This window comes from Echeneis naucrates, chromosome 7 (assembly GCF_900963305.1).
Source record: "Echeneis naucrates chromosome 7, fEcheNa1.1, whole genome shotgun sequence".
NCBI lineage: Eukaryota > Metazoa > Chordata > Actinopteri > Carangiformes > Echeneidae > Echeneis > Echeneis naucrates.
In genome coordinates, this window is record NC_042517.1 from 15972801 (window position 1) to 15986934 (window position 14134).

At 41.7% G+C, this 14134-nt stretch overlaps 1 protein-coding gene across 5 annotated transcripts in view; it reads left to right on the forward strand.

Annotated features, from left to right (window-relative positions):
• The window catches only part of LOC115046032 (protein bicaudal D homolog 2-like), a 42847-nt gene extending 29131 nt beyond the window's left edge, over nucleotides 1–13716 (forward strand). For 2 of the 5 annotated variants that reach the window (XM_029506112.1, XM_029506110.1), the window contains exons 6-10: nucleotides 1448–1705; nucleotides 1830–2033; nucleotides 2147–2695; nucleotides 3224–3375; nucleotides 8248–9585. In XM_029506112.1, coding sequence (XP_029361972.1) covers nucleotides 1448–1705; nucleotides 1830–2033; nucleotides 2147–2695; nucleotides 3224–3375; nucleotides 8248–8602 — 1518 coding nt within the window. In that variant the 3' untranslated portion in view covers nucleotides 8603–9585. Of the gene's footprint in view, nucleotides 1–1447; nucleotides 1706–1829; nucleotides 2034–2146; nucleotides 2696–3223; nucleotides 3376–8247; nucleotides 9586–10144 lie in introns of those variants that run through there. The other 3 variants (XM_029506111.1, XM_029506109.1, XM_029506113.1) reach the window with 3 other exon arrangements.
• The last annotated feature ends 418 nt before the right edge of the window (nucleotides 13717–14134 follow it).

Sequence of the window (14134 nt, forward strand, 5' to 3'; positions counted from 1 at the left end):
TAGCTGAGTTTGGGAGGTCACAGAGACAGTGACATGGGGGGCAGAGGAATTTATTTAATTCGTTTGCATAAAGATATTGACCGCAAATGTAGAAGAAGTACTCCACCGCTTCAGACACAACAACACACACAAGGTCCGGGACACTACTCGTTGTTAATGTTTTGTGTGTGTGTAGGCGGACAGACCTGTATTATGTGATGAGGAGTTGGACCGTGTTGTTGTCAGTGATGTCCACAAAAGACATCCAAACTCTGGCTACAAGCTAATGAGTGTTCCATGTGATAATACGGCCACGATGTATGATGTAGTATGATCCGATCGTTATGGAGAAATAATCCAGATAGGATGAGGATTATACATTGTGGCCATATTCTTAACTGGAACACGTACAGACACGGCGTCCCAACCACTAGGGGGGCTGCACGAAGAGGTTAAGGATTTTTTTATTCATCTTCCTTCTTCAAACACAAACAAACTAGCTGGATTAATGCATGAGCGATGACGTTACCCATTGCCCCACTATGGGCAGTCTTCTGGTTCTCAACCTCAGCATTGTCGTGGTGAAGCTGGTGGAATGTGACAGAGCCGTGTTTGATATGACCCAGCAGCATGTCAGACTGCCTGCCAAGTCATTCCATAGATTCCCAACGTAGGAACCAAAAAGCTACCTTCATTTATCCAGTCATACCCTTTTACCTGACATCAGTTTATCGATTTGGTGCTCAGTGATCAATCCCAGAGTTACACAAATAAGATATGGTCCGATTAGTCCCAGCCAATCTATAATAGCATCCAATATAAAGTCTGCCAAAGTAAGAGGAGCACTCCAGTATCATAAATAATCACTTGCAAACTTGCGTTAAGATTAGTTTCAGTTGTATCTTATTTACATCGCATTTTTTTAACGTGACAAATAAGCAATCCAGGGAATGTAGGAGTAACCTGCCTTTCAACATAACAAGCCATGTTGGCTAAGTATGTAATCTTTTTCTTTTATTAATTATCATTTCATTATATATAGTGCACTAATGAAAATGCATGTACGACAGTGATACTTGTATATTATTTACAGATCAGTTTCTAAAATAGCACAGTGTTCAGTGTGTGCACATGTAAGATGATCCACCTGGTGTCTCTGCAAGCACTGAGCAACTTGTCAAGGTCGTCCTGACACAGATGCTGGGCTACTGGGCAATGAGCCTCACATACCTTGGCAGAGAAAACTTGATAGTGGGTAAAGTTACCACATGACAGATAATCCACTGATTTAATGTGATCTCTTAAGTCCAAAGCAAGAGTCCTTCACACTATAAAGTGACCAAGAAAATAAAAGTATGAAATTACATGTGTGCAATAAGTCAAGTGGTGCATCAAGTAGTTGGGTCACAGACTAATTTAATGACTAATGGCATGTCACTGCTGTTTGTGTATCCTCCTCTCTCCTCAGATGGAACGTGAGAAGGTCAACCTGCTCTCCACCCTGCAGGACTCCCAGAAGCAGCTAGAGCAGGCTAACGGTGCTCTGTCCGAACATCAGGAGAGGGTCAATCGCCTCACAGAGAACCTCAACGCCATCCGCAAGCTCCAGGCAAGCAAGGAGCGCCAGTCTGCCTTGGACAACGAGAAAGAACGTGATAGCCATGAAGATGGAGACTACTATGAAGTGGACATCAATGGACCTGAGATCCTGGAGTGCAAATACAAGGTAATTATCTTTTGGTAGTTGAGAATTGGTTGCACAAAATCTACATTATCAAGTCAAAGTCAATTCTGAAAATAAATATGCCACAATAGTTATGAGGCTAATTTCTGATTAATTTTCCCTCTAGGTTGCTGTGTCTGAGGCAGGAGAACTAAAGGAAGAACTGAAGACTCTAAAAGTAGAATATCAGACCTGTCAGTCACGTTACGATGAAGAGCGCAAGCGTCTGGAGAGCGATGTCACCACACTGGGAGAGAAGCTGGCAACTTTGGAGAAGATAAGTCAGGCAGATAGAGAAGAAAAGCTAAAGCTCGAAAAGGACCTGCGCAAGGTGAGAAGTTGCTCACCATATTGTTGCCATACTAAATGCTGGATTTTGGTGTTTTTCTGGAAGCTATAGAAAAAAACTGGCTAAATTGTGCAATTTCTTTTGCGTGTCTTTAGTTGAGCGATGTGGCAGGCGAGTCCCAAGGTAGCCTGAGTGTGGCACAGGATGAGTTAGTCACATTCAGTGAAGAACTGGCCACCCTCTACAACCACGTCTGCATGTGCAACAACGAGACGCCCAATCGCGTCATGCTCGACTTCTACAAGGAAGGTAAGGGCGGTCGCAGCAGTCCAGAGGGCCGAGGCCGCCGCTCTCCCATCCTGATCACCAAGGGCCTCTTCGCTGAGCCTGGTAAGACCGATCTGAGCGATGGAGTTCCTTCACCAGTCTCCTCCCTGCCTTCTCCTGTGTCTGACCATCGCCGCGAGCCGATGAACATCTACAATCTGGTGGCCATCATCAGGGACCAGATCAAACACCTGCAGCTGGCTGTGGACCGCACCACAGAGCTGTCGCGCCAGAGAGTGGCTACTCTGGAGCTGGGCACCGTGGCTGACAAGGACAAGGAAGCCTGCATGGAGGAGATCCTCAAATTAAAATCTCTGCTCAGCACCAAGAGGGAACAGATTGCAACCCTGAGGACTGTCCTCAAGGCCAACAAGCAGGTGCGCTTTTCAGTTTTTATATTCAAAACATCTTTTCACTAACTTGGTATCAATACGAAACATTTGTCAGTTTCCTTGAAAGAGAGAAACAGCAGACAAAAGTGCCTGCTATTTCAGGTCTATTCAGCTGTTGCAGCAAATGCGTTGCAGCCAAGATCGGTAACAAACAGTAGAGGAGACAGCAGCCTCATGGTGCCAGCTGCACAGTTTATCAGTGTTTAGGCCCCCATCACAGAGGCACTGTGTATGGAGCTCATTTGGTAGTCCTTTAAACTATGTGTGTGGTTCTTCAGTGACCTTCTGAACACTATGAAAGTCCCTCATAAACCAGATACCTATGGATTTTAAAACCGAAACAAACTATAATAACTGGAAACAAACCACATGACTTAATGACTAACAAAATTACAGAAAAAATAGCTCTCACTGTGGTCAATATTAGTTAGCATTAGACAGCTTGGGACAAGAAATTAACCCTTGACGTCTTCCAGCTGCCCTGATCCTTTTGTTCCTCTTGTCCACCCACAGACAGCAGAAGTTGCTCTGACCAATCTGAAGAGCAAGTATGAGAACGAAAAGGCCATGGTGACAGAGACCATGATGAAACTGAGGAATGAGCTCAAAGCCCTAAAGGAAGACGCAGCCACCTTTTCCTCTCTCCGAGCCATGTTCGCCACACGGTAGGAGACAAAAATCAGCTTTATTCATCCTGAATCCTGATATAAGGGCTTTTAGGACACACAAGAATTTCTCTGACATATGTTAACTTGCAAGCATCAGAAAATAATCTTTTAGTATTTCCGGGAGAAATTGCTATTTCAGCGTTGTTGTTGTTTTTTTTTTGTGTGTGTTTGTTTTTGTTTTTTTTGTGTGTGTGTGTGGTTTTTGTTTTTGGTTTTTTTGTTTTGTTTTGTTTTGTTTTGTTTTTTTATGGGTACCCACAAGATCCATGGCTAAGACAGCAGATTTGGGTTATTCTTCCTGTACATCTACAGCATTTGCACCACACAGAGATCAAACATAATTTAACCAGGTTAATTTATTGTGCTGCCTTTTATTATTGTAGCATAACATTTTAAAAGGAGGATATTGTTTGTTCTTGAGAATCACATTCAGGGCAGGATTCTCACAGCATGACCCTGACTGTGAAGAAACAGGAGGTGTCTAATCTGGGTATCATTTAAATATGTCACTTAAGTCATGTTTTTGACCAGGGTGTACATGTAATTTGTGTGTGTGTGTGTGTGTGTGTGTGTGTTTGTATCAGATGGTCTGACATACTTGCTAATCTTCTCTGATTCCAAAGAGAAGCCGGTCAAAGGTTCTGTGTATAATCCCACCTCATCTTGGCCTGGATTACTCCTTCACCCCTAAACACAGAGTGAACTCATGCACATCTTATTTTCTTTTTTGCGTGTGTGTGTGTTTGTGTGCGCTTGTGTACATCAATATTGGAAAAGGTTAGAATATGAGTAATAGGATGGGTACTTGGATGTAAATTTAGATGTGATTTTTAGTGATTCCACTCTTTCTTTCATACTTTTTGGAGGATGTTGATACTAACTATTTCTGTAAATATCAGCTCTGCTCCAGATGGCTGCCTGGAGATGCTTGAGACAGTCTTTCCTTATTGCCTTTTAAGACTCCTCCGCAATCCCAGGCAAAGCTCAAGCTGTGCAGAGGGAGAAGGGTGGGCATGGTATTATATGATGAAGGTTGCACAGGCAGCAGGGAAGGTGTGGGCAGCTCAGCACCCCTCAGCTCACATAATGTAATTCAATATCTTTGTCAATTGTGCTTGCTGAAGTAACTCCATATACCTGCAGTGTCTAATCAATTAGCAGCATGGGGAAAACTCCTCTGTCTGCACTTTATTGCTTCTTGGCGCACTGCAGAGCCAGACGGTTAGAGGTTGTTGGTGTAATGCTAAACTATTTTGACCAAAGGCAACAGAGGCTACGCAAGGACCGGATCCTGCTCCCACTGATTACTTTATTTTCTCACCTGAGGTACCCATGAGTTTCATCACTGATCACTGATATAACAGTGTGGGGATACATGCTATTAAGATGCAGAGCTATTGTGAAATATCTGGCTCCTTAAGCTTCTTTTTCTAGAGAGGCTTAAGATATTGAAACAGACATTAGAGCTTGCTGCTTATGGTCAGTGTTTTTACCCTCATGCACAAAAACACCTCTCCTGACGATGATGTTCTTGAGGCTCCAGCCACAGTAGTCTATCACTATTTTGGAGCTTATGCATGAATTACATTCAGTGTGTTTATGGGATTCATGCATTGGTATGTAAATTCTGCCCTATACGGTGTAGAGTTGGGTCAGGGAACTCTTTTAGAGGCTGGGGGACTCGCCTGAGAGAGGGTTCCCACACTCCCCCCGCTTTTGTATCCCGTTGTTGTTTTTTCCTGCCCCCCCCTCCAGTCCCCCTGTCTTTCCTCATCACCACACACTCGGTTCTCTAGTCGTCTGGAAAAGAAAGAGAGGAAGGAGACAGGTTTTCATTTAAAGCCCTCCACAGGAGCCTAATTTGACAGTCTTCTCGTTTTTTCATGGTAATCCTCACTCAGACAAAGTTTGTAAAGGTGGATTTCTGAGATGTGGAAAACTCTCAGATACAAATGTGTGGTCTTTGACAAAGTGGAATTAAAGGATTGTTTAGTTTTTTGTGTGAGCCTTTGAGAGTTGCAGGCTGTGCCTCATAAATGAGAGTTACTTGAAATGTTTCAAGTCCTGTGAGAATGTCATGTTTTTCAAGTGTGTGTATGTGCTTCCCTTTGTGTTCCTGCATGTGTGTGCCTCCACAGCTGCAGTCTCTGGTGTCATGTTAACAGTAAAATCCTGCCTCTAACATTCCTAAGACATGCCTCAACATACTCTCAACTCCGGCTCATACTGATACTACTACATACTGATGAACAGTCAAACCATTAGCCAGGTCACGTTTCTTCCTCAAATGTCTACCCTCAGTCGCCCTGCTGCTCTCTTCTCTGTTGTAGTTTGTCTCCATCTTTGTTCATTTCTATTCTGCTCTCTTCTTAATATCCATCCCACCATGACCAATCAAGTTCCAGACAAGACCACAGTGGAGGAGGTTGTGTGCATGTGTGTGTGTGCTATAAAAGCAATATTGATTGTGACCCACATCTACATGAATGTTGCAATAGTTGGCATTTCCTTAAGTGACACATACATTTTATTGACTTCAGCAAATCATCAGAAGATCCAGATAAAGTGCCTGTGAATATGACGACTGTTCATCGTAAAAGTTCCCGGACCCCCTCAGCTTTTGTGGCACCACACCCCATCAGTATGCCAAAAAGGGCCCTATTGTATTCCTCCAGTTCCAAGAATAGACTCGGTGTTTTTTTCCCGGGAAAAATGCACACCCCCTTTCACCCCCCACATGCAAAAGTGCCTGAACCGTCTGAGGGCACACCAGCCCCCCCGCCTCCAAGGTCACCCTACATCTCATACTGGGTTTAATGGAGCCTCTCTGATCCCTATTGTCTGGGTGTGTGTCCCACTGGGAATCAAACTGCATACACAAGAGGGGAGGGCATGGTTCATGTATGTATGGTGGCCAAGCCAGGCCAGAGTTCACAACCACGTGCAGTGGTGCCAGGAACCAAAACATCTGCCGTCATCTGCCTCTAAAATGTATGTGATTGTTTTTACTAAAATAAGAAGTTAATTTACAGGAGGGTATGAACTTTGTCTTGTGAGAGTCTTTTTCCAAAAATTTGAAGATACCAAAGTAAAGATTGATAATAGGAAATATTCAAAATGTTAATTCTTTAGAAAGAAAGAATTTTGCCTCAATTCTGACAGATATTTATGCTTATATTGAGAAAATAGGGTTTTTGTGACCTAGCAGTAAACGTCTTACTCTGGTGGAGGTGTATTATTTCAGTTAACCGCCAACCAAATAAAAACAGATCTCACATTTGCTGGGACTGTTATTCCTTGCAGATGTTAGAATACAAAAGACTAATTATATGACATGATCAAGATTTCTACATTTTTGTGGTTCTCCAGAGGTTACAAACAGTTTGGGCGTTTTCAGATCATATAAATACTTTAATACCACATCGCCAAGAGTCAGCAGGGTGGAGTTACCTGCTAGTGAAAGTATGTGAATGTTTGTGGTGCTGCACAGTTGCAGGATCAGGCAATGCTTACTAACATGTCAAACCTCTCCTTTCGCAGAGTTTTTCTGTCATTACTGAAGAAGGCCATTCCTATTGCTTAGTCAGCAACTGGAAAATTAGGGAAGGGCAAAAAAGGGAGAGCGTAGGAGATGGACAAAAACGCCACCAAGGAGGTGGCAGTGGGGAAAAAGCTTGAGCGGCAAGATAAGAGCCAGGAGAAAATGATGTGATTTAAGGAGAGAGATAAATGAGAGAGCAAGGTAATAAAAAATAGAAAAGGAAAGGTAGTTGCAGCATAAAAGTAACACAAATTTGAGCATGGCAGCAGATGGAGAGTGGAAATAAAAACTCCCCCATACATACTTCAAAATCTCTTTTGTTGACCTAGTTTTATGTGTCCAGCCTTAGACACAAGCACAGCCAGGTAAACACGCACAAGGGCACAGGGAATTTTAAAAAAGGGGAATAATGCCGCAGTGCAGAACCCAGTAATATTGAGTGGCAGTTAGACAGTTTCATATTTTCTACACGGTGGAGAGAAGAGACTCACATAGTCTCACTCCATCTGGAAAAGTGGAGATCAGGTGTTACCATCTACAGCTCAGTGCAATAAAGCCCTTCCCTCCTTTTTCTCCCATCTCTGCCTTTTCTCTTTAGTCTGTTCTGCAGGTGACAGAAAGGATCTCAGTCACCCTGAGGTTAACGCTTTCATCCTTTGTATGTGTGATCTATTCTTAACTTGTACCAGACATATCCTCCCTATATTATCCAGAGAATCTGTAAGCTAAACTGCAATGAGGGTTAGTACACTGAGGTCTTACGTTTAGCAGCCATAGAAACCCCCAAAGCATAGCTTTGCATCATGTTCAAAAGTATAAGTAAATAATTCAAAGAAACTTAATTTACTACTGTCAAACTGGATCATTTCAGTTAAGTCAGACATTGCCAACTGATGGTGCCAGAGAGACAATTTAATGCTCAAGAAGCTCAAAATAACATGTTGGTGTTGATATGACCAATGTCTTCATTTATGAAGTTTGCTGGAGGGGCATGAAATGGTTTATAAAATTAAAAATAAAAAAAATTGCAGGCAGCCTCTGTGGCGTCACAGCTCTGCTGCGTGGCTCAACATCTCCACCTGGTGGTGCCAAATAAATTGTTGTTGTGGTGAGTTTTAGTTTAATAGATGTTGGTGTCACCATTCCAAACATGGAGTGAAGTGCTCTGTGTGCAAATCATTTTAAAAAGCCAACAAGCCTCTCCACAGTAGAGTCAACGGTTGAAGATGGTAGTACCGTCTGGTGGCTACTGAATATTGATGGCAGATAAACATCTTACTATTTATTATATTCTCCTAATTCTACAGCTTTCTCTATCTCTCTTGCAGTTGTGACGAGTATGTGACCCAACTGGATGAGATGCAGAGGCAACTTGCTGCAGCAGAGGATGAGAAGAAGACCCTTAACTCACTGCTGCGAATGGCCATTCAGCAGAAACTGGCCCTGACGCAGCGCCTGGAGGATCTGGAGTTTGACCACGAGCAGACCCGCCGGGGAGGCAACGCCGGCCGGGCTAAGGCTCGCAGCAAGGCGGCCAGCAGTGCCGCCAACAACCCCCACGTAAGTCAGAGTCTCACCTGCTCTGGCTCTGGCCGACCAGAGCACAACAATGCCATGCCCAATGGCATTTTGGGAGGCCCTGTGGTCTTTTGCAGCGAGAAGTACAAGATCTACTGCGACTGAGTCAGCTGAGAAGTTTGCAAGGGACTGCTGTGTACAGAGGGGAGGGGGCCTACGGGCCGAACCCTCCCTGCCTTATTGTTAAAGAGCCCCACTTGCTCGCTTAGCTCCCCGGCCAGCCTGCGCTCCTCTAGGGACTGCTGTGTGACTAACCAGCTGCTTGTGTGTGCTAGTGTAAACGCTTAGGGGAATGCAGATGTATGTACAGTGTGCACTAGACGTTTGGACTGTATTAGACATATTTGGCATGTGGGTTATGAGGCCCTGGTTATATTGGGGGTTTTGTGGATATTATGGGGTGTCTATTCTTTCCGCTGTCATAGTGCTGTACATATGATGTAAAAGGTGGCAGCTTCTGTGCTTGTTTGGTCTGCCCCCTGAGTGTATTGCCTGGTAATAGAAACACATTGTGGGGGTGGGAACTTCTAAAGAGGATGTCAGTCTGACGTTCTTCGTAACTGTAAATGACATCCTCTGCTCTTCAGTTTGTCTGTTGGCATTGGTGCTCCTTAAAAAAAAAAACGCCACCCCTCCCTTTTCTCTTCTTTGCCTTTCAGTCCTGTTCCCCCAGGACTGAATGACCTGTGTCCAGCAGCCCACTGTCTAATCAGGTCACTCTTAAATGTTTACAAGAAAAAAAGGAACTAAAATATGCAAATCTCCCTCCATTTTCTTGCTGGGGGAGCACAATGTGATTCTACACAGAAATCCAAAACTCATCAGTGGGTTTTCTGATGAAATTGTTTGGGCAGAAAAGGAGCACCTGTGACCACAGGTGTTAATGTCAGGATCATGTTAAAGCTGTGATGCTAGTACACCAATACAGTAGAGTCAGTAGAATAGCATGGCTTTGCAGCTAAAAGTGCTTATCAGCTTTTTAACAGTTTTTCTGTTGTCGGGTGCGTGGTACAAGACAAACGTAATGTACTACAGGGCTCTACATTGTTAAGAAAAAAAAAAAAGAGGCGTTACTTGGTGTCTGGTGAGATACAGGAGGGCTATCTTCTCCATGTGACCCATGATGTTGCGATGGATTTTTTTCAGAGCCATATGATAAAGAGAGAAAGAAAGTTGGACAAATCGATCTCCATACCCAAATTAAGTGCACTTCAGCATAGGTGCCTCAGGTTCCTACTTCTGTTAAAATGGATTTAATGATTGCTGTGAACACAGATACAATATAGTTTTGATCAAAGAAGATTTTTTTAAATATGGAGCAAATCCTAGAAGAGCACAAATCTAAAAGGCACCAACATCCGGACGATATATCTGCAAACAAACCTGACCAACTGCTCGGCAAAAGTGCCTGTCATCTCAAACTCTTGATATATTTACCTATCTGTTGATGTAAAGCCCTATCCTTGTGTCTCATCTTGAGCTAATACTTTTCTTTTACTTCTCTCCCCCCCGTTCTCTGTCTCCCTTATCTATTTCTGGGAGATTGCTCAAATAATTTCTGTGTGGTTATGTGGCTGAAAACCCTTCCCCATGTCTCTAATCTGTGTGTTCTCGCCCGGTTGCCATCATGACCTTCTCTCTTTGTAGATTGTCAGCAGCACCATTCACCCTTTAAATAGAAGGAGGAATTATGGGGGGAAAAAATTGCCCTCTGAATATTTTTCATCAGGTAACGTCCTCATGTATGCTGTTTTCCCATTTTTTGTGCGTGTGTGTACATTAGTGTTGAAGTGAAAAGGCCCTCATGTGTGGTTCAATATGTTTGGAATATTTGGAAATGGAGGGTCCCTAATTTCTTTTTTTTCTTTTGTTGTATGGCGTGTGAGGACAAAGCGATGTACTGTTTTAGTATCCATAATAGCTTTAACCCTCACCGAGCTAGCATTACGCAAATGGAAAAAATTTAAGTGGGGCTTGTGTTTAATAAATCCATGCTTTGCTTGTGGATCATAGACACAATAGCTTTATGATACTAAAAGCAGGGTTGATACGAGGAACTCCTGCAAGATTTCTCAAATTATGAGTTTTCTACTACTACTAAGCTATATATTCTACTCTATATTCTTAATATGATCAAATTCAGGTTGCAATCTTGCAGGATCCTACCACAGTATTTCTTCCTTTCAGCTATGAAGAGGGGAGTTCATTTATTCCTCCAGAAACTTCACTTCAGCAGTCAACCCTGCTTGAATGTGCATCCATAAGCCGCAGCACACAGCATGGAGACAAGGCTATCGTACACGTTAGAATAAAAAACGGAAAAGAAAAAAAAATTAAAAGAGCAACCTCCGTAGAGAGGTCAATCACTCTTACGTTCAAGATTCACATAACTTACAAGTGCGATATGTTTTGTTTCTATCAGTTTTGCGCTGACAGCAAAAAGGTTTTAGGAGCCGAGGAAGAAGAACTACTCGTGTTGTAAAGCAGCTCCAGAGAAAGGAGATAAGAAAGCTAGACATGCTGGTTAAAGAAGCCAGATGTCTGGATGAGAGCTGATTCTGATAGTGTGGAAAAATAAGTCCAGTTAGTTTCCTGAAGGGGGAACTCCTGCTAATTTTTGGAGGAAGCTATTATATATAAAAAAAAAAAAAAGATAACTAGAAGACTATTTGCTTGATCCCCCAGAGGACATTGATTCAAATTAGATTTGCCCCCATGATTTTCCCACTAAAGGCTCAGTGGAATCGTTGAGCAGTAGATAGACCCCAGGATGTGATTGTAATTAGAATATCTTTTCCCTAAATAGATAAATTCCTAATTTTGCTCAGTCTAGTTTGAAATCAATGTCTGGCTTTTTTGGTGTCATAACAGCCTTCAACCTAAAAAGCTCCTCCTACCTCTGCTTGCAGGCTCCTCCCAGTCCACCTTTAAGTTTTACTACACATAATTATACCTAGTTTCTGCTCTCTTGGAAGCCTGCATGTAAAAAACCATGATCCATTTTTCATTAAATTGCATGGCACGTGAGAAAGACCCCTCTCCTTTGACCAGGGTGGTGGGACACAGCTTCAACTCTGTCCTGTGACAGAAAGGTTCATGGTACTTGTGAGGACTTGGCTTTCTAACTGCACGCGTGGGATAGCTTGTTGTGAATGTGCTTTCACGTCAACTCCTCAAAAATAGAATATTGATGTGACAGCAAAGCTCACAACATAGCATCAGCGGCCTCGGGGAGCTCCTAACGTCAGCTTGTGTTGCTTTGACTAACTATAGCCGTCGTTTATTTTCTCTGTGTGAACTCAGCTGCTCACCAATAATTGATAAATAATGCTCATGCTGATCATCTTGTTTGTTTCTCCATTTTGCAGTAAATATACAGTAGCTCTGCACGGATGATGACGTACCAACTCAAGGTCCATTGTTGCAGCTGATTGAGCTGATCACCGAAAAACAGTTAGCATTATAGGCTATTGGGAGAAAAAATAGCCGCATCTACAAAACATAGGAGAAAATGCCAGAATAAGTCAAATCAACTGTCCTTCCCTTCCCTTTTGAACGCTAAAAGGTGATGCAGATTACAGTTGGTCCCATTTTTGCGTGCTGCTGCTGGAAGCCAATTTCTCACAAGTTCAGTATAGCTGAACCGGTCTTTGTGATTGGCTAATATAACCCTCCAATGAGAAGCCAAGGGAGATGGGGTTTTTTTTTTTTCTCTCAAGTTCAATCAACAAGCATTTTTTGTTGTTTGTTTATTGTTTTTTGTTTTTGTTTTTTTTTAATATGCGCACTTTCATTATATAGGATTATAACAGACTATTACTAACCTATAGGAATGTGTGGTAGAACTATGGTTTGTGAGTTATTCAGTATAGTTTATAGGACTATTGGATTTTATGTCCTCCTGAATTACCTGATTTCTAAGAGACTATTTACTCCAGTAAGGGCTTCACAAACCACAGACCTACTATTACGACATCATCCTAAAGATTTTATCCATCAAATAATCATTCTTACATTGTTTTGTTACATCTTATATTATGCATTTTATTTTCCTTTGTGTTCGTTCTGCTGCCATGTTCTAAACAAAAAATCCAGGGTGATCAAATTCTGGGGTTTTTTCATGTATTTATTATTCCTAGGAATAGTTCAAAATAACGCAATGAAACTTGACGACGCTCTGACTCAAATAGGTAAGTTGTGTTTTGGGAAAATTTTGAATGATAAGATGTGCTTTTTCCAAGCTTCTTACCGAGGGCGTTCCACTGAAACAGGATCACTGACTTTCTGAATTCTCTGCAAGTGCGACAATTAAATTCCAAATTGGAATTGTTTCATTCTCTCTTTGTTTATCGTGCCAAATCTTGGTGCAACGTTTAGGTTGAAAAGAATTGAGACTCGGAAAGAAGACAAGCCGTCACTGAGAAAGACGTAATTCGGGCAATGGCTCTCCGTGCAAGCGCCGGGGTTTTGTTTTTGGTTTGTTTAATTCGTTTCTGACCAATAGTGCCTTTCATTGTTTCAAGGGAGAATCTTAGACTAGCATTTTATGTTTTCTGTTTTTTATAGGTGAGGACTTTGGGGTCAAAAATGACTGTGAGCAGCAATAAGTGCAAAGGGAAGTTCAACCCTTTCTGCATGTGTGAGATAGTTTTAAAATTAGCTCATTGAAACTGAAATTGTATTGAATTCTGCAGGTCAGTGATCCACTCAATAAATTCAGGGGTATTAAGAAAAGGTTGTTTTTTTTATCAAACTTTGGGAACCAAAAGAAATCCCTTTGGCCTCCTGTTATTGAACATGATGCTCCGAGCATCTCTAATGTGTTGGGGTAGACCAGTGTACTATTGGAAACATCTACGTATCTCTAGCTTGTTTGGTGATGGTAATGTGATATCAATAGTATTGTTGAAAAAATGTGCAGAGAGCGCATTTTATCTTTCTTTTTGTTCAATTTGAGGTTTGTTGAGGGTTTTTTTATTATTACGATTATCATTGAATCTTTTTTCGTTTTTTTTACATCAACTTTAAGCATTATGTTTTCAGTAAACAGAAAACATCAAAGCATCAACAAGCTTGAATAGTGCCATTACAGCCAATGCTTGTTTGTTGAGGCATTAAAGTTACCAATATGGACAGGAAGCTAAAAAAAAAAAAGTGCAATTTAGATACAGATTTACATTTTTAAAAAAAGAAAAGGTTTTCTGTTTGCTGGAAGCGATGGCATTGTGATAATATAATTAGCTGTGCAAACTTTATATTGTCATATTGTGTTTCAGTATTGATCCATAATGAGAGTTTGATATCTTTATATGAAATAACAACTTCACCTGTATGTTGGTATTTATTTGAATTGTCATGCAGTACTGTATTCTTATCAATAATGTGCATTATGATTAGTGGCATATTGATTACAGCTAAATGTCATATGCATGTTTTTCAGTCATGGGACCTTTACACAGATTTGAAAACAAACATGTTGACTTGTCAGGGTGTTTAAAAAAAAAAAGAAAAAGACGAATTGAGTCTGACGTATTACTGCTGAACTAATCCTATGAAAGTGTTTTGTTTGTTTTCAGTAGAGAAGTGGTATGTCTGTGTAAAGGTAGTCATACTGGCTAAAATCAATAAATGTGACTT